Source organism: Brachyhypopomus gauderio, unplaced genomic scaffold (assembly GCF_052324685.1).
Source record: "Brachyhypopomus gauderio isolate BG-103 unplaced genomic scaffold, BGAUD_0.2 sc44, whole genome shotgun sequence".
NCBI lineage: Eukaryota > Metazoa > Chordata > Actinopteri > Gymnotiformes > Hypopomidae > Brachyhypopomus > Brachyhypopomus gauderio.
Genome location: NW_027506870.1, coordinates 705,455 through 726,639, shown reverse-complemented (window position 1 = coordinate 726,639; position 21,185 = coordinate 705,455). Strand labels below are relative to the sequence as shown.

Genomic DNA, 21,185 nt, shown 5'->3' with positions numbered 1-21,185 from the left:
AATCAGCAGATATCTGTAATGTAAATGCAATGTGTGTCACAACCTGCTTATCCATAACAGTGCCACAGGCACACAGTACTCCAGTAGAATCAAAATGAGAAAAGAAATTCAGTAATAGTAGTTCATGTTGATGGGAATCCAAAAAAACAACATTCATACAGCAGTGGCGGTGATAAAGTGTCTTGTTTGACATATGTAAACAAACAAACAAACAAATAAAGGCAATGCAGAAAACAGACATAGTAACCTATATGTTATCATATTCATTAATGTGTATTACATAATATTTAACATAGGCTGAATCTTGTGACGCGGGAACAGAGGCGGACGAAGGCGAGGGTTGTACAGAATGGTCTTTATTATCCATTCTACTCAACATGCAAACAGAAAAGCTTCTATAACAGAAACGAGGGTAAAGCTACTAGAGATGCCAGAGAGGTCCAGTGTAGAGCTCCAACGGGGCAACGTGCAGCACTGGACCGAACGACCTGCGGGGTATAAAAGGTGCACAACATAATTACTGACAGGTGTTAGTAATGTGGTGACTGGGACCTAGGGAGTGGTTTAGTGCTCGGGGGCGTGCGCTGTAAGGCAGTGCGAGCTGTGCCCTGCGCCCTCTGGCGGCGACCCGGCCTCCCCACCGTGACAAATCTATGCTCGCTGTCTCCCTGAACTCCCTGTACCTATGTAATGTTTTTACTGTATGTATTGGTAATAGAGTATTTACACTTTTGAAAATAGTGTAAATATTTCTTCCATGTTTGATTCACCTTCTTTTAAAAAACCTGTAAAATATAAGCCTAAATCTTTTAAATATATCATTTAGTCTCATTCTGCCAGTAAATCTATCTGAGAGGTGTCACGGTAGGCTGGGCCAGCCCCACAGGGGAGCCGCCCACTTCACATTCCTCACAATCCACAACACAACTACTCCCCCTTTCCAATTCACCTACCTACAACCTAATCACCGGCACCTGTCTCTCCTCCGTCTCACCCCCTACCTTAGCCCGCAGGTCCAGCACACCAATGTTGTGCATTCCTTGAGCACAGAGGAGTGAGCCTGCCTGCGTCGTCTTCTGCGCCTCCTGCTGCCTTCCTCTCGGCTGCCAAGTTACGAATCTTTTAACTGCTAAAAGACGTGACCTTGTCTTCTTCCTCGCAATATCGGTGTATGTCTGGTTGGAATTCTTCACCATTCCTCTAAAATTCTTGTCTGTATGTCTCAGGAACTAACTCATAGGCCATCGACACAGCAGCTTTTACCATGTCATAATCTATGCTTTGTGTTAGTGAAAGAGAGGAACAGGCCTCTTGAGCCTTCCCAATCAATTTACGTTGCACCTGTGTCGTTGTGTCTGTGCCCAGCGCTGTGTGAATGTGGCTTTGCTTCACTTGAGTGTGATTGTTATTTATGTGCTATGGACATTAAAGATTCCACGGCATCATATTCTGCATCTGCTGCTTCTGTCACCACATTACAAGGATTATGTCTGTCAGATTAAGGTATACATGCTGTACGCTGTAGGTAGATATTCTGTATGCTAGTAGGATGGGTGTATGTGCAGCTGGAGGAGCAACTATAAAATGGTTGTGCGTGTTCACACAGAGGCCTCATTCAAAGACCAGGAACTGGTGGAAATGATTCCAATGTTCATGTGATCTGTAACCACATCATTTAAATATGAGCTCATGATTTTGAATATTACCAGGTTTATTAAAGTAAGCAGTTGTAAAAATGTGCTTTTTTGCCAAGCCTACTAGAAATGTCCTTGTATATGTTACTGGCAATGAGAGAAAGTCAGAGGAGCTATGACTGCATAGACTCGGTCACCTTTAATCTTGAGCTGGGACAGAGGAATTAAACAGGATTACAGGCTGTAGTTTGTCTGTTGACATGCTGTAAGATTGAAAATTGTGTTTTTTGTTGTTTTTAGTAGGCAAATTGGTCATTATACCGGTTTTTGACATTATACTCATACACATTTTAAACATAAACCAAAACAATAAAAAGTGTCTCTCAAGTAAATAATACATTAAATATAAATATGAACACAGATTGTCCTAAAGAGGAGACATGAGAGTGGACAGCCACTGCTCCTCTCTCATTGGTCATGATGCCAATGATGTCATGGGAAGTATCCTACATCATTGAACTGTGTGCTTCTCCACAGCCACTGTCATTGCTGCTAAGTCAAGACTGTAGAGTCATGAGGTCCCTTCTGATATGTGAGTTATGTCACCACTGATTGTAGACTGAAGAATGTTTCTTTGAATCACTTATTTTGACTTTACTTATCTATTTTTCTATCTATTTATTCTTTAACAGGGCTTGCTACTCTGCTAACTATAATAGCTAATTGCTACTCTGCTAACTATAGGCCTACTCCAGTATACTGTAAGTAAAACTTAAACAGATTTCAAAACAGTCAATACTAAAGTGCTGTGATAAGAAACTGTAAACCGTTGTGGAACCTGTATTGGAATTTAATATACAGAGATAGTCAAGTAATGGTGAAAAATGAAAGAATATTATGGTGTTTTGTTTTTTCTTAAGTATTTACACTTTCACCCCTTTTTATATTCCACCTGTGAAATGTTGCCACCCATGTTTAATTCCCTAGCTGAAATTCTGCTAACACCAGTTAATGGCCTCGTATATGAACACAGACAAAATCTAGATATTAAGGTAATAAAATGTAAGGAAGTACTTGCAAAACATTAGGTGTCCTGCAGTAACGTAAACAGGTATGATGGGCATTCACTCCTGGTCCGGGCATTCCTGGCCACACAGAGGGTTGGTGGAGGAACAAGAACAGAAAAGTTCACCTGACAGTATTGGGCCCAAAATTGTGGTGTTAAATGACGACAGTATATGGATTTTGTCTTGTTCTTCTGTTTCTAGACAATTTCACAGTTAATGGGAATTCAGGAGGAGCTCCTTGTTTTTTTCCGTTCTTTTACAGTAGACAATTTTACAGTGACTGTGTTAATATCAGTCACAACACCCCGTGGTGCAGCACAACGAATAACTACTCTAGAGACGGAAAGTGGGGAGAATGTGTCAGTTATGGTAGTATTTTATTATTTTATACACAAAAATTATTTCAATGCAGTGAGAGCATTTTTTGTGAGAAGAAAACTCTGTTTTTCAGAAGTTTGTTCATCTCACCAAAATCTGTCTGATCCATGGCGGAATGTTGGCTTTTGCTCCAGCTCTTTCTCATACTGGCCAATAAATGATAGTAACCTGCAAGCAGGGTGGTACAGCTTCACTGGTATTGGTGGAGACCGCCTGGTTTACTCCTGCCCTTACATTAGTCTGATCTGGGATAGTAACATCCTTTTTAATAACAATGGAAGCTCCCAGAGTTCTTCAACCTTCCACCTGTACACATGTGATGGGTTGGAAAACAGTACCCAGGTTCTAGACTGTGGTGGAGGACTGTTACTCTACTATCTGAGTCCATTCTATGGAATCTATACCACACGTGAGTAATCAACTTGATACCTTTTTGTTTTAGTGAGACAGAAACTGCTCTGTGTTAAACATTATGTGATATGCATGAATGAATATGACTATGATGTAGGTTATTATGTTTGTTTTCTGCATTGCCTATTTATTTGTTTGTTTGTTTGTTAACATATGCCAAACAACACACTTCATCACTGCTACTGCTGTATGAATGTCAGATGGGTTTTGGAATGCAATGATTTTTGATGTTCAGCTCAATTAAATATTCTTTTGGGGAAAACATTCTGTTTGTGTTATACAGATCATGCACAATTTAATAATTGCTTTGTAAATATATATATGTATATATATTTACAAATATATATTATATATATTATATATATATAAAATATAAAATATAAATATATAATTATATATATATAATTAACTGGTGAGTTAAATGTCACATTTAAAGAAAAATAGTCAACAACTCTACGCTGAACTCAGGCCCTTCAGGACCCTGAGATTGCAGCTCCAATCTTTGGTAAATTAACTGTGGTTAAGTAAAATACATTTGACTGTATGTCTATAACTCTTTTGTCTTTCTGTTCTTTATTTTACAGGCCATTCTTCCTGCAGTCCATCTTCCTGTGGTGAGCATGCTCAGTGTAATCATGCTGACGGCAGCTGTGTGTGTGACGCTGGACTCTCCACACCTGATGGATTCCTGCCCATAGGGGACTCCTATGAATGTACAGGTGCTGTTATATCTTGAAAACAAATAGCTTTAAGGATTCTTGTACTGCACATTGCCATTGTGTATAGGTACTTTTTGCAGTTGGCTATAGATTCATTAGTGATAAATGATGGCACACAACAGTGCCCACAAATCTCAGTCCACTACAAATTGGTTGATATGTGTAACGTTGGGTGCAGGAGGCAGACACCACGACGATTACGGTGCACAATCAACATTTATTGGACACAACACGAAATAGCTTGGTGCGGAGCGCAAGTAGCACACAAACACTCACGCTGACACGTAGCTTTAGACAAAGACGAGCACAAGACACTGCGCGAACGCACATTAAATAGGTGAATAACACAAACCCTCGTGATCTCGAGACAAGGCACAGGTGCGACTACGAACACGCTCACGAACAACCCACACCCACGGAAGTGCATACATGGGCATAACGACACGCAGACGACATAGTGGCACGCCCACAGGGAAGGGTCCGGAGCTGTGACCGTGACAGAACCCTCCACCAGGGGCTCGCTCCTCCCGGAGCTTCCCGCGTAGCTGGAAAAGCCCCGAACCAATACCAACGGGCAGGTCCGGAGCCGCCGGGTTCACGAGCCTCCGAGAGCCGTCTCCCCCGATGGTGGGAACCGCCGCGAACAGCTCTAGAACACCCTCCCTGGGAAGACAGGGGAGAATACGTTAAACAATGGCACAGTCACAAACATGCACACAGGGACGCTGAACACAAAGGGCACAAACGGGAACAGTGGATTAGGGAGAAACACTGGGACTGACAAAAACACCGGTACACAAACATTCATCATCGGAGCCAAGCTCCCCGCCTTAGGCAAAGCCTGCAGCGAAGAGAAAGCTCCGGGGACTGGGGGTGCTGCAGAAGGCGGTACACCTCTCGCCTGTTCCGCCCGTTCACCGCCAGGTGCCGCACGGCTAGCGGATGCGCTGGGTGCAGCGCGACTGGCCGACCGCTTGGGGGACGCACTTCTGGTGGACGCGCGAGGTGCAGCGCGACTACTCGCCCGCTTAGGGGCAGCACGTCTGGCGGACGCGCGAGGTGCAGCGCGACTGGTCGCCCGCTTGGTGGCAGCACTATCGGTGGGCGCGCGAGGTGCAGCTCGACCTGTTTCCCGCTTGGAGGCGGTGCGACCAGCGTGTCTCGCGGCAACTGTCCTCCCTGGTCCGCGGCTACCTCCTCCGGGAGTGCCGTAGGGGCTTGCCGCCCTATAAGCCTGCTGGCGCTCCTCCACCCTCTCTGGGAACCTCCCGTAGGAAGCCCCTCCTCTGCCAGGCCAGCCTCCCCTGGTTCCGGTATCGGGGGTGGTGTCCATCGCCGGCATCACCTCCTCGGCCACGCTCCAGTCCATGGACCGTGCGGGGGTCTCACATCGGGAGTGGTCCATGGGCTCCTCCCCACAGGACTCCCCACTCTCCCACCTGGGCGGACTGTCCGGTCCGCTCCCTCCCCCTTTGTAGACTGTCGGGAGCGAACACACTGACGGAAGGCTCTCTCCCTCACTCTCCTCGCTCTCGTCCTCGCTCACAAAGGACGATGAACCAACGGACGGAGGTGGGCTGGCGCTCCCTCTCTCCCCGTAGCACACCGTTGTCTCGGAGTGCAGAGACGGAGGGGGACTAACGTTCTCCCCCTCTCCGTAGTACACCGTCGAGTCGGAGCACACAGATGGGGGAGGACTGACGTTACCCTCCGCCTTCTCGGGGTGCTCGTAGGCATCGGAGCAGACCGATGGCGTGGGGCTGGTTTCCCTCTCCTCGTCCGACGTCAGGGGAGCCGCTGACGTGGGGGAAGGGCAGCTGGCCTCACCCTCACTCTCCTCTCCGGAGTCCTCACTCCCGAACTCATCCTCGGGGGGAGTGAGGGCAAAGGCACCTACCCCCACCATGAACGGTTCACTGGACTCCTCCTCTGGGAAGTCCAGGGGCGGTGCTCTCCTGTCCTCCGATCCGCTGCTGCCCACCGCTCTGGGTGGCCGCCCAAGGGACGCGGGAGGGTGCAACTCTCTCCATATGCGGACCGCGGATTGGCGGATACCGTCTGCCATCTCTTCGTCCTCCGTCTCTCGAGCCGCGCACAGCAAGTACGCACACATGGGGTGCTGCTGCATGGTCTGCTCGGTGACAGGGGATTCGCGGCGCCGAACCGGGGAAGAGCCGTGGTGACGTCGGCTTCTCCTCTTCCCCTTTGGGGCACGGGTGGCGTATCCTGGCATACTTCTTATTCGGCTCGTCTTTCTGTAACGTTGGGTGCAGGAGGCAGACACCACGACGATTACGGTGCACAATCAACATTTATTGGACACAACACGAAATAGCTTGGTGCGGAGCGCAAGTAGCACACAAACACTCACGCTGACACGTAGCTTTAGACAAAGACGAGCACAAGACACTGCGCGAACGCACATTAAATAGGTGAATAACACAAACCCTCGTGATCTCGAGACAAGGCACAGGTGCGACTACGAACACGCTCACGAACAACCCACACCCACGGAAGTGCATACATGGGCATAACGACACGCAGACGACATAGTGGCACGCCCACAGGGAAGGGTCCGGAGCTGTGACCGTGACAATATGTGTTCAGGGATCTAATACAGTTGTATTTTTTTCAGATCTCATTGAGTCTAAAGAATGCAAGGTAGGAAATATAAAATCTATATTAATACACTGATTTTATGCATAGTGGAGGCAGATATTGGGTTGACAGTTTTAGTATTAAGACTTGTTCACATAAAGTATTTTTTCAGATTAGAAAATAGATCATATACATTGGCCAAAAAGGGCATCTACCCTAGTCTGTATATTAAGAAATCATAACCAAATCTTACAGTGTAGGGATTGTGAATAAACTAACCAACAACACTAGTGTAATTTAACCTAAACAAATAAATAAATTTAAAAAATCCAGTGTTGAACCCGCCCATACGTGATGTACAGTGTAGGTGAACATGCAAACTTCCTTGTTCTCACTCCAAGTGAAGACCACGAATAAAATTTTTACTATGTATTTTACTATGTATTTTACTATGTAGTTGACACACCCTATTCGCTATCCAAATATCTGAAGCCGTAAAACCGACACAAAGCCTAACCAGAAAAAAACACATTATAGAAAGTGCAATGAAGTATCAAAAACAACAGCTGGAAAGAGCTGACATATGTGCTCTTCTGGGTCTTGGGACACCGTTTATGAGTTATGAATCCGCCAACCTGTTATCCGTAGCACACAACAATCAGAGGACCACTGTAACGGAGATTGACAGGATGAAGTACCTGTAATGATGACACAGGAGAAAAGAGTGAAACAAAGAAAACACTTAATAAATCAAAATCAAATCAAATCAAATTTATTTGTATAGCGCTTTTCACAACACATGTTGTCACAAAGCAGCTTTACAATCTTTACAGGATTTACAAGGTTAACAATCGTATGGGTCCAAATCCCTACTGAGCAAGCCAAAGGTGACAGTGGCAAGGAAAAACTTCCTATGATGGTGGGGAATAGGAAGAAACCTTGGGAGGACCAAGACTCAAAAGGGAACCCATCCTCCATCGGGTGGCCCGTTAACACACAAATTACACAAAATCAAATTATACAGATGAATACACAAGTCACACACAAATCACACAATCAGACTAAGTATAAGGTAACTAGAATGAAAATTCTGGGTGTTGATATTGTCAATGTAAATGTCTTGTGATGAACGCCAGGTTTTCATTCTGTGTCAGAGCGATGATATTGGTATTGTAGGCTCCAACTGCAGTGTTACTCCCCAGCTGAACCTCGGAGAAGAAAGATATGTGATGTGGTAAATATGTAACAAATTAATAAAAGGCCAAAGTAAACAGATAAGTCTTTAGTCGAGATTTAAACATTGAGACCGTGTCTGAGTCCTGAGACCGGAAGATTATTAAAGGCAGGAAGATTATTAGAGGCAGGAAGATTAATAAACATAGCTGCACCACAAACACGTAACAAAAACTACTCAAAATGAAATCCTTCCTGATAAACAGTAAAGGAAAACAGCACCATGTTTGTCATTTCCAATTATTACTTTTGATAAGCATTTTTCCTATGGCAAATGGTCGAGTTTGAAACAGTTCCTTTCCTCAGTGAAGCAAAGACATGCATCACATTTCTCGCAGAGGGGTGGTTTGCATTGTCTTTACAGCAGCCATGCTTGGGCCAGTGTGCTCTCTTTGGTGGTGGTGTTGGCAGTGGAGGTGTGGTGTTTAAGTGATGGACCGCCCTTTTTTTAGTGCACAAGAATCAGGTTTCCATGTGCACGTCTTGGTGTGTGTATTCGTCTGTGTTATCTGTGTTATTCGTTGCAGCTGTCTCTTGTCTTATTATTGTGATGTGTTGCGCTTCTGTCTTATTATGTTTCGTGTCTTTGTCAATTTTTGTTGATCCTCATCCCGCAGTCTGTGTGCATGTTCATTAGGGTTCACACACATAGTGTGGGAAACCTATTGTAATTGCTCGGATTTTTCTTTCTTTCGCAGCCTAGACCGTAAGGCCCAGAGACACCAAACTTGGCAGAATGGTGTAGTCTGTTTGCGGGACCGTGCTAAAGTACAGACATCTACATTGGCCTGATGGTGGCACTATAGCGCAGCATTTTGCGTTTTGGTCCATATCTTCCACCCCGTAGATCCTAGAAACTTAGATTTTTTGCTAATTTGCATAATATGCAAAACCTACTTTTTTATACTAGTCCCTGGTTTTTCATCGGATCACCACAATCTTGGTGTCAAAATATTCAGGAGAATCTCATTATCAAAAAGTTGCTTAAAAACATTTAGACATTTCCATATAGTCTGGTTGTCACATGTCAATCAATAGCTCTGAGGCGTGGCCAAATTTACTTAAGCAGCTATATCTCAGCAATGCTTTGACCAATATTCATGAAAATTTATCAGTTGTTATGGCACATGACTCTGGGGCCATAGGTCAAAGCTGGCCATGATTGTCCAATAGGGGGCGCTATAACATGGGAAAAACTGTTTCTTACAAACCATTAGTCATATCAAGCCAAAACTTTACAGGCATCATTAGGGGCACAAGTGGTCTCAAGGCACACAATGATGACATCATCACTCAAAAAACATGGCCACCATGAGCTAATTAATTTTAATTAATTGGTCATTTGACAGACTTACCATTACCATTTTGTCACATTCATCAATGGCTTGGAAATAGCTCTTTTGGAATTAGTCCTAGGAATTTGATCCAATTATGACAAAATTGGCATGAGCATAATCTATAGACTCTGGAGGTAAAAACTAATTAAAAAAATGTTCATTTGTTGCACCATTTGCCTTTAGTGCCTCAGTTGAATTGAATGTTTTTTCACATTGATTTATTTATGCATGTTTTAAATTCAAACAGCTTCTATTCACTTTTGAGTCTAAAGGACCTATTGGGCTTCTTTTTGCCTATTAAGGCCAAGAGGCCTATTCGTGTGTGAACCCGCCAATTGCTGCTTGCGGCTATATTTGTTTTTGTTTTCATTAATCAAAGGGCATTAGCTTGCTTGCCTCAGCTTTCCGATTTTGCCTTCCAAACACTACAATCTGACATTATTTTTAGGTTTGTTTGATTATGCTTTGAATTGAACATCAGAAAATATATTGATTCAAAAGAACTGAATTGATCAGGGGTGAGTTTCCCGAATTGTTCTTAGCGCTACGTACTTCATAACCTCGTACGTTTCATACGAGGTTACGAAGTACTTAGCGCTAAGAACGTTTTGGGAAACCCACCCCAGGTCATTAACATTTTTCATATTGTGCACTGTGATCTTGTAAGTGGCTAGTTATTATTTACTTTATTGCTGTCAAAAATAATGTTTTTTTTCCTGTCTAGAATCAGATCACATATGCATGTGCAAAGGATTTTCTGGAGATAATTCAGAACATCACAGATAAATTACCACAGAAAGTGAGACATGTTTGGCAGTTATGTCCTTGTTATGAATATAAAAATATATATTAAAATGTATTTTTATTTATTTGAGCATCCCTCTGGCTGTTTAGACAGTGGAAACGGTTTTGAAGAGGTTGCTGAATTTCACAGAACTTCTGGAAAACACAACTTCTGGCCAAAATGATCTGATAGCTTATGGGAATGCTATAATGAAAGCTATTGAGAAACTTGTGTCTACACTTGTGAGGGAAACAGACACCTACTATGACATGAACATCACTGTCCAAGCTTTAGGTATAAATCTGATTATAAACTTTATACCACTACTGCATTTCTACCACTGTGAACTTGTATTCACAGTTTCTAATAGCTACAGCTTTGACAAAGCAAATTGATTTCCTCAATTCAAAGATTCATTGATTATTATTATTTTCATTTTCATTGATTCATTGAGTATACATTGAGAGATTAATATTTAATTTAAACTATTAATTATCTTCTGGAAACAGAAAATTAGAACATCCTGACACTTGACTTTTATCTCTACAGAGGTTCAGATTTTTGTGGTTGGACCTAATGCCTCCTTGACTGAAATCCCTCGTCTAAACACAAGCAACGCATACATGGATATTGATCTTATTGGGATTTCAAAGAATAACAATGGTACAGTAGTAATCTTCAGTCATTTAATATTGTAATGAATATATCCTTAATTTGAATACAATAGCATCACAATTTGGATCACTTATACCAGGGGTGCTCATTACGAAGGAAGTGTCGGTCGATCGCGAAGGAATGTGCGTAGATCGCGTCACATAAAATAGTAGTAGATGAATCGCACATCTGCACTGACGGTTGTATTTTGATTGACATTCACGGTAGCCAATCTGCAATCCACTCAACAAATTACGTTCGCCACCCCCCCGCTCAACATATTACGTTCGCCACCCCGGTAGATCTTTCTGACTTGGTCATCTTATAAGTAGCTCGTAAGCTGAAAACTGTGGGCACCCCTGACTTATACCATTCAGTTCATCTACAGAGTTATCTTTTTGCAGTTAGGACTGATGGCTTCATTTTCTAGACTTAATGGTCTCTTAATTGGAGGTGTTAAACTTAATTTAGGTAAAGGGCCACATTATACCTTATCAAATAATAAGTGTGCTAGACCCTTAAAGCAGATAGGCAAGAATCAATAACACATCAACAAATCATAGTGGAATAATAGTGTGACGCCGGATACATGAGGAACACACAGACGCTTGCAGACTTCAATGGTATAATATATATTTTTTTCTGAGACCGACTCGTGGCTCAGTCCCACAGCAGTAAGTAGCGAGGGAAAATGTAGTCCAAAAGAGTAGTCGAGGGCAGTCTGAGTCAGCATTCAACAATCAAATTAAACAGAGGTACCAGAGGGCAAATCCTTGGAGAAATGGTAGATAAACAAACCAGATCAAACCATAGAAACAGATCAGACATAAAGAATGCTTGGGATGCTTTCAACAAGTGTCAGTATTATTTCGCAACAAGGTCTGTGCTAGAGGGTCTTAAATAGTGCATGATAATGAGCAACAGGTGTCTAATAATCCAGAGAGGAGGATCTCTGCCATCGTTGCTGAGCATGATGGGAAGTGGAGATCCCAGAGTCCGGGGGCATGACAAACACAAACTCTTTTTATATAATTCAGGACCATTCAAATATGACAGATAAAATCATCCAGAACATTATTATAATTCATTTAGTGGGCCTGATTGAAAACCATAATAACATCAGACCCTGTTTGTGACCTGCATGTTTGACACCCCTGTTTAAATGAACAAAAAAGAGTAGATGAGTCAGAAGCTTAGTTGGGTGTAATAGAGTACACTTTAAGTGTTGGTGCATTCAGCAGTTGCATTGATCCAGAACGACCTACAATGTCACGCTACATATAGAGGTAGGTGAATGTAGTATTAGGAATCTTGCCTAAGGACTCTTATTGGTGTCTCCTATGGGTTTCCCATAGGAGAAGATGCATTCTTTCCTACTATACTACACCAATCACCAGTAACTTTCTGTAGTAGCTACCCATGTTTCCATGAGTTGGGGTTGAGTTTGAGGTCTTGGTGAGGTGGTCTCAAGATGCTGAAGCACAAGCAACCTTCAGAAACAACAAGGACATGTCTTTAATTAGTTTATTATTTGATTATTGTTGAACAATTAATTAACAATTTACTTTACATATGTTTTCACTTCTGCTCCCTGGCCTATCTCAAGTTTTCCTTTACTGTTTGATCTGCTCTCTAGTGCTGTTGGTTATTTTGTGAAGGGTTTTTTTGTTTGCATTTATCTCATTTGAGAGAGCTTCCACTGGCATACTCAGTTCTGTCTTTCTTTGGGGTTTTTTACGTGTTGTTTACTTTGTTGTTTTTTTCCTGAATCACTCATGGTGAATTTCTTTGCCCTCTTTTTCCACACAGTTTTGGCAGAGGTTTTAGTTTCTCATTTATTTTGTGGTTTGGCACGTGGATTCGCCGTGTTTAGGTTTAAACCTAAAGACCTTAGACTATCCTAACCATTGCATTACAATGTTTATATGTACTCTTTTTTTATATGAACTACAGGGTCAGCTGCTGTGGCCTTTATAAGCTACTCCAACATGTCAAACTTTCTGAAACCAAGCTTCTTCAACACAGCTAACACTACATTGAAGACCATGATGTCCACTGTGGTGTTAGCTACTCTCCCTAAAACCAAAATCAAACAACTCACTGAGCCCGTCAACTTCACCCTGAAACATACTGCAGTAGGTTATTTAAATCTTTATCTTCCTTTTAATAATATTTTTATTATTATAGCAAAACTTTATAGTTAAAGTTATAAATTATTGATAGTGGGACACTACCCTAAACAGATGGAAATTAATAGATGGAACAGATGCAAATTAAGATTTTACTGGTAAAGATGAATTAACGTGATATCACTCATGACCATGAGGGTAAAATTCTCAATCTGTGGAGTATATGCTCTTAGCTGAAAATATAATTATCACAATAAATTAACAAAATGAATGCCAAAATGTTAACAATTGAGAGGTTACAATATATATACTATGTAAGATTGTGGAATTGATTCAGGAATGGAGATGATACTAACAAGTCATAAATAAAATAAATAAAACAATTGAAATTAAATGGACTACAAGGTTGATGAATGAAAATCAGCAGGTGGCTATGACAAGAACTAATGGAGGTGACTCTGCTAAGGATGAGGATGAATACCAGTTTTGCTAGAATTTCTCCATGACTATGACAGGAGTTCCAGTGTACTAGTATGTTTACTGGAGCATGTTTGGGGTGAGGAATAGTGCTAAATATTACATGTTCGAGAGTTATATATAGGAAAGGGATGACAGATAACAGTATATATTGTCCTCTGAGTGACCCTGGACAACAATCTTCTTGGAGGATCTATTATCAAATGAGTTGAGATTATGAAGAGTTAGGAATATGAAGGAGGAGTGAATGTCCAACATCCCCCTTCAATAAGAGAACAGACAAAAGTATGAAAAGTTTGGTAGCAACAAAGTGCACAATAAAAGAGAACAGATAGAATACAAAAATTGAGTAACATAGGTCAAGGAAGTAAGTTTGAACTATGGAAGGAAACTTAATTAGCAAATCACAGGTAAATTTTATGGTGTGGGAAAGAGGACAGAAGAATTTAAGTGAATTCCACAATTAGGAAAGACAAAACTTAAAAGTACCAAACTTGTATGAATGAAACTAGCCACCTTTAAAATGTTTCAGACAATTTACTTTCTTCCTTCTCACTCTTCTAGGAATTGGAACCTGAAGGTTTCCTCTCCTGTGCTTACTGGAATGAAACTGAATGGGTTGTTGATGGTTGTATCATCATCCAGACCAACATCAGTGAAACTATATGTTCTTGTACTCACCTGTCTACCTTTGCACTGATCATGCAGACTAACCCAAACGAGGTAAGACACAATGATGTATTAGCATATAGGGTAAGAGAATATGGGAGATCATTATGGAAATAGTGTTTTCCAGCACAGTGTTCCCAGTCTGTCTACACCTGGTGCTACTATTTAAGGGTTGAGTGTGTATTTTTTTATTTACCAAGAATCAATAATCATGATAAATATTTATAAGAACAGCCGATGCAGTAAGCAATGATACATGTGAAGCTTTAAGTTCCAGCAGAGATCTCAACATAGCCAACAAAAGATACTATATTCAGATTCACACGCATGTTGCAAACATACAAAAAAAAGTGTAGGTCTTTTTTTATACTCCTATCTATCTAGGTTAGCAAAATTACTGTTCTATTTATGTACTTAAAAATAATTGTTTTATTTATTGGATTAAGGTATACAACCAAGAAACAAAAACACACAGCCAAAATACAATACAATATAATACAATAAGCAAAAAGAGGAAAAAATTAATAATAATAGTATTAAAAAATAAAAAATAAACAAAACAGTGGTTAACAGCGTGCTGGTTGTACATACTATTAAACAGAGAGAGAAAGAGGCAGGAGGCAACAGCCTGTATTGAAGCAGGTCACTAATTGATAATTAATTGATAACTAATTAATGATCCTGAAGCTCTACATCATCTAGATGTTTCAAAAAGGGTCTCCATGCTTTATAATAATTCGCTATAGTTCCTTTTAGGGCGTGGTTCATTTTTTCCAGTTTCTTGAAGTACAGTATGTCTTTTACCCAGTGTGTGTGGGAAGGAGGTTGTGGTTCTTTCCAATGTAACAGAATAAGTCGCCTCGCTAAAAGAGTAAAAAGAGCTACCAAATTGGATTCGCTTTAGATAAGGTGTACATAGCTGGAAAGACATCAAACAGTGCATTGAGTGGAGAGGTTGCAAGAGGCACTTGTAATATGCCTGAAAGTGAACAGAATATTGAGTTCCAAAATGTCTGTAGTAAAGGACAAGTCCAAAACATATGATATAAACTGGCCGGGGCTTGATGGCATCTATCACAGTATGTTGCTGTAAATTCTAGTCTTGGTCCAGTATACTCTGTGTAGAAGTTTACATTGTATTGCCCCATTTTTAGCACTCACAGAGGATATATGAACCTGTGCTAATATTGCCTACCAGGTCTTCTCCGGTATATCTTCCCCAAGATCTTGAGCACAAAGGGTTTAATTGTGTGGTCAGAGGGCTGGAGGGCAAAAATCTTGGTATAGAACAGGGCCGGAGTGGGACACTTTTTCAGCCCGGGAGTTTCATGCCCAAATTCGGCCCAAAATTATTTTTCCCTCCCAATCGGCCCAAACTAGAGATTGACATGAGCCGGCCCATCGGGAATCCTCCCGAATCTCCCGATTAGCCACTCCGGCTCTGGTATAGAATATAGATACAACCCCTTTCAGAGCAGTAGGGAAAGATGAAAAAAGTGTGTCTAGGGGTGACTGAGGCGGTGGGTTTGGGAAATTGGTAATTTTTTTCTTAACAAAGTCAAAGTCACAGAATAGTGAAGCGACTGTATGCCAAAATGATGCCTAAACTGTATCCAAATCTTAACTGTAGACCTGACAATAATATTTTTACAGCTTGGTTTAGGTAACTGTACTGAGGAAGCTAAAAGAGAGTCTAATGAGATGGGAGCTAAAGAAGCAGATTCAAGTGATAACCAGGCCAGCAGAGAGGCTAGGTTGTCTAAGTGCAACCAGTACACAATAGGTTGAAAATTAGTGGCCCAATAGTAAAAGAGGAAGTTGGGCAGTGCCATGCCGCCTAAGTGTTTGGGTTTTTGTAGAGCCGATTTGCGAAGCCTCCGGACCTTTTTGTTCCTAACAAATTCAGAAATTATACTGTCAAGGTTGGTGTAACGTACGAGAACTAGGAGAAGGACACAAATGCTGCTGAGAGTCAGGTTTATTGGAAGGAGCAGGAGTTACCGCCTGTCTCCTAACCAGATCAGCTCGAATCGCTCTTGAACGGCGAGGCATTACATTTACATAAACACTTAGAGCGTCCAGACAACGAAACACTGCGAATGCAGTAGTAAAACTCCTGTAGTGTATACTAGTACACAGACTAATTAGTTAACACCTCTCAGACACAGCAGAGGATACACAAAAGACGAACGGGTTATTGCACAAACAGTAAACAAACAAACACACTCGAAATGGAAAATACAAGAAACCGGAATAACGCCAAACGGACCAGGCAAACAAACTAACCTTACGAACGAACGATCAAGAGACAATAACGAGAAGACTCAATAAAGAGCACAACAACTAAACATATGATAGACAAGGAGACATCTAGGAAAAGAATTAACAGAATATCAAATGCTGAACATACAACGATCAAGGAGAAAAAACAAGGGCAGATCTAATAACAAACACAGGGAACAGAACATACAACTCTCGTAACAGTACATTAACCAAATTGACTCACAAGGAAGGACTGGGCACACAGAAATATAAACCAAACACATCAAGGAGTTAAACGTAAACAGCTGATCAAGACTAATAATGGGCGGAGGGATCAAGGGGCGTGACAGGAAAACACTACGGAGATTCAAAACAAAACTAAGGGAAACAGAGATGTCACATAGGTTGGGGCGGAGCAGACGTTACAGTTGGTAAAAAAAGATTTGGTAATAAAAATTGGAATGCATTGGAAGAAATATAGAAATCTAGGGAGTATATTCATTTTTATTACATTAATGCGCCCTGCTAATGATAAGGGTAGTGATGTCCAGCGTTGGAGGTCTTGTGAGGTACGTGAAAACAGTGGGAGGAATTCCAGTAGCTCGTGTTGTTCTGAGGTAGGAATGGGTATATGTAGTGTATCAAAAAATGAGTTTAACAGAGCTGAGTCGGTGACTGTATCTGATTCATATAGGGTTGAATACATTTTTTTAAATTCTGCATTGATATTCAATGGATCAGTTGTCACTCCTTCTGCTGTTTTATTTTGTGGAATAAAATGAGTTCACAGATTGTTGGAGCTGGTAAGCAAGTATTTTATTTGCCTTGTCCCCAATATCATAGTAACGGCATCTGGATTTCAATAGTGCCTCCTCTGCCTGAGATGTAGAAAAAGTATTATACTCAGATCTCAGAATAAGTAATTGTTTATAAGTATCTGGTGATGGGTGTAACACATTGTCCTGCCCCCCGTCAATGATTTTCATTCTTCTGTTTTAGTGGGTTTTCCTTTCTCCGTCTAGATCCGCCCCCTGTTGTAAGTGCATCACCTGTGTCTCGTTTTCCTTATTTAGATCTTCTATTTAAATCCTTAGTTTGGATACCGTCTTTGCTGGTCGTTGGTTGTGTTTGGCGTGATACAAGGTTTCTTAGAAATTTCAGCCCCTCGTCCTTAGCCGATCGTTGTCTTGGTTGTTTCTTGTGTTTTTGTCTGTAATATTTTGTCGTTTAGTTGTGAGTGGTTCAGTTAGAGTCATTAGGTGTGTGTTGAGACATGCAGCAGGTTAGTTCATTTGGTTGATTCTCTGCGCGGTAGTTGTATGTTGCGAGACTGCATTTATTGTATTGATTGTCTTTTTGTGTTTTGGTTTTACTCGTCGTGAATGTGTCAGGTTGAGTGTACCGCCCCGGTTGGATCCCTGTGTTTGGTTATTTGATTCTTAACCCCTTAGTGTGTTGTTTCCCTTATATCTTTTCTTTAAGTTATTGCGTGTATTGTTCGTTAATCTTTAGTCTGCCTTGTTCAGAATGGGTTTCTTTATTATTGTACGTTTGTGATTCTTGTAACCGCTGTGCAAACAAGATGCCCCGTCGATCTCGTCGTCATGCTTCCAGATTGTCTGTCAGTTGTGAGTCTCCAAGTTTGTCTGTTGCATGCATATCTCTGGATTCTAACCCCATTAATGTTGAGTGTACGAATAAAACCCCTGACTCTTTGCATGAGTGTCCGTCTCCGGTTACAATCGAATCTAGATCGTTACAATGGGGAGGTTGCATGTTTGCTATCCAGATCCCTAATAAGGGCAGATAGCTCAGAGAGTTGCATTAACCACTGCTTTCTTTTGTATGCACTGTATGAAATGATTTGTCCCTTCAATATGCTTTCATAGTTTCCCAGATGAGTAGGGGAGAGACCTCAGATGTAACATTAGTGTCAGAGAAAAAAATCTATCTGAGTTGACAGAAATTGTACAAAGTCCTCATCAGACAAGAGGAGTGTGTTGAAATACCAAGGAGAACGAGATGTAGATGTGTGTAGCAAGGACAGCCTTAAAATGACTGGGGTGTGATCTGAAATTGTGATGCTGCCATATGAACAGGAATGCACAGAGGACATCAATCAATCAATCAATCAAAGTTTATTTGTATAGCGCTTTTCACAACACATGTTGTCACAAAGCGCCTTACAGGATTTAAAAGGTTAACAATACTACGGGTCCAGAACCCTAATGAGCAAGCCAAGGGCGACAGTGGCGAGGAAAAACTCCCTAAGATAGTGGGGAATAGGAAGAAACCTCGGGAGAACCAAGACTCAAAAGGGAACCCATCCTCCATTGGGCGGCCCGTTAACACACAGATTACACAAAATACAGACAAATACACAAGTCACACACAAATCACACAATCAGACTAAGTAAAGGTAAAAATGAAAGTTCTGGGTTATGATATTGTCACTGTAAATGTCTGTTGATGAACGCCAGGCTTTCATTCCGTGTCGGAGCAGCGATGCTGGTATTGTAGGCTCCGACTGCAATGTTACTCTCCAGGTGAACCTCGGAGAAAAGATACGAGATGTAGTAAATATGTAACAGATTAATCAAAGGCCAAACTAAACAGATGAGTCTTTAATCGAGTTTTAAACATTGAGACTGTGTCTGAGTCCCGAATAGAGGCAGGAAGATTATTCCACAATTGTGGAGCTTTAAAAGAAAAGGCTCTTCCACCTGCTGTGATCTTTTTGATCCTAGGAACAGTTAATAACCCTGCGTCCTGCGAGCGAAGTGAACGCGCTGGGTTATATTGTTCAATAAGTTCACTAAGATAGTCTGGAGCTAAGCCATGCAGCGTTTTATATGTTAATAAAAGTATTTTATAGTCAATACGGAATCTAATTGGCAGCCAGTGTAATGACGATAGTACGGGACTAATGTGATCAAACTTTTTAGTTTTTGTTAAAACTCGTGCTGCTGCGTTCTGAACCAGCTGGAGTTTGTTTATCGATTTACCAGAACATCCAGCTAGGAGACTGTTGCAATAATCTAAACGAGAGGATATGAATGCATGGATTAGTTTTTCTGCATCACTAATATTTAATATGTTTCTAATTTTGGCAATGTTGCGCAAGTGAAAGAACGCTACCCTAGTTATATTATTAATATGTGTATCGAACGAGAGATCTGGGTCTATTGTGACGCCCAAGTTCTTTACCTCTGCGCTGGGGGTTATAGTAAAAGAATGTAGATTCAATGCTGCATTATGTATCTTGTCTCTCGCAGCCCTAGACCCAACTATTATCAATTCTGTTTTATCGGCATTTAGTGCTAGAAAGTTACATGCCATCCAATGTTTTATCTCTTCTACACATTTCTCAATCTTACTGTTTGCGCCTAAATCATCGGGTTTTGCCGATAAATATAGCATCAATTTCTTATATATAATGAAGTAGTCAATACGTGAATACGTCTGATGGGCAGGTGAAAAGAAGGAGTATTTCCTTTCACTTGGGTTTAAAAGGCGCCATGGGTCTGACATTGTGTACTGTTCAAGAAATATTTTAATAATTTTGCCAGATTTAGATAATGGAATTGCAGTTGGAGAGGAGCGAATATTGCGTCCACTGTCAAATACCGTATCTAGTTTAAACTCCTTCTTCTGACTTACAAAGCCCTTAATCATTTCACACCAGTGGGGAACCGTCAGGGCCCTCTACGCCCTCTCAGAGGGCCTAAAATATTCTTTTTTTTTTTTTTTTTTAAATACTTTTTATTGTTTTTATCACAGGTATTTTACAAAACATTCCCATCCCATATCCCTTCCCGTAGGTCAGCTATCAAGGTACAAACAGAAAATACAAAGTACATTAAATAATAACATATTATATGAAAAATATATAAAATATAAATAAACCACAGAAATAAAAATACTTTTAAAGAAACAAACAACCCAAACAAACGGAAAAAAGGGGGTGTGTCCACAGCAGCAACACAGAAACACATTGTTATCACAAAAATAAACAGACATCCCATGTGCGTTATGATTATGAGGGAGATCTAGACCTGGTCTGTGACCAGAACTCACTCAACTCCCCTCTGAGAAGAAGGGAACTCAGATCTTCTGGAAGATAATTTATAAAGGGGGACCAGATTTTATGAAACATGCCTTCTTTACCCTTAGCCAGAGCCATCAATCTTTCATGTGGCAAAGTATTAAAGATTTCTCTGTACCACTGTGTGATTGTGGGTGGCCGTTCTTTAGTCCAGTTAATTAATATGCATTTACGTGCAAAGAGGAGGAGTTTCTCCAGTAATGTGTATCTTGATGCTGGGAGCTGTAATACCCTAGAGGGTAACCCAACCAGAAAGACACTGGGGTCTTTCTTCACCTCAACTTCAATGACTTCACTAATTATTTTGGCCACTTGGGTCCAGAATCTTGATGTATACTTACAATCCCAAAAATAGTGAAAATAGGTCCCTCTTTCAGCGTTGCACTTGATGCAGAGAGGAGAGATTGAGCGATCTATCTTGTGTAATATGACCGGAGTAATATATAGCCTATGCAATATTTTATACTGAGTTTCCCTTAATCTATTAGAGGTAGCCACTGACCTAATGGCACCAATGGCCTCCTGCCAGTCATCCTCAATAAATTCGGTCCCTAAATCACCCTCCCATTTTTGAGAGATGTTGTGTAGCTCATATGTGTCACTGGAAAGCAATAGGGAATAAAAACCCGAAATGAACTGTTTGAGATTTTTACTGTTTAGAAGGAATGTTTCTGGACTACGAGAGGGAGAAGTGGTATGAGGGAAGTCAGGCAAGGAAAAAATAAAAT

The 21,185-nt window shown here is 41.1% G+C and overlaps 1 protein-coding gene across 3 annotated transcripts in view; it reads left to right on the top strand.

Moving 5' to 3' along the window:
- Positions 1-2,175: 2,175 nt before the first annotated feature.
- LOC143486092 (adhesion G protein-coupled receptor E3-like) overlaps positions 2,176-21,185 on the top strand; it is a 31,684-nt gene continuing 12,674 nt past the window's right edge. Inside the window, exons 1-11 of one of the 3 annotated variants that reach the window (XM_076985913.1) lie at positions 2,176-2,226; positions 2,327-2,395; positions 2,903-3,070; positions 3,153-3,488; positions 4,075-4,203; positions 6,845-6,870; positions 10,102-10,176; positions 10,272-10,455; positions 10,711-10,824; positions 12,769-12,950; positions 13,986-14,144. In XM_076985913.1, coding sequence (XP_076842028.1) covers positions 2,208-2,226; positions 2,327-2,395; positions 2,903-3,070; positions 3,153-3,488; positions 4,075-4,203; positions 6,845-6,870; positions 10,102-10,176; positions 10,272-10,455; positions 10,711-10,824; positions 12,769-12,950; positions 13,986-14,144 — 1,461 coding nt within the window. In that variant the 5' untranslated portion in view covers positions 2,176-2,207. Of the gene's footprint in view, positions 2,227-2,326; positions 2,396-2,902; positions 3,071-3,152; positions 3,489-4,074; positions 4,210-6,844; positions 6,871-10,101; positions 10,177-10,271; positions 10,456-10,710; positions 10,825-12,768; positions 12,951-13,985; positions 14,145-21,185 lie in introns of all 3 variants that reach the window. The other 2 variants (XM_076985912.1, XM_076985915.1) reach the window with 2 other exon arrangements.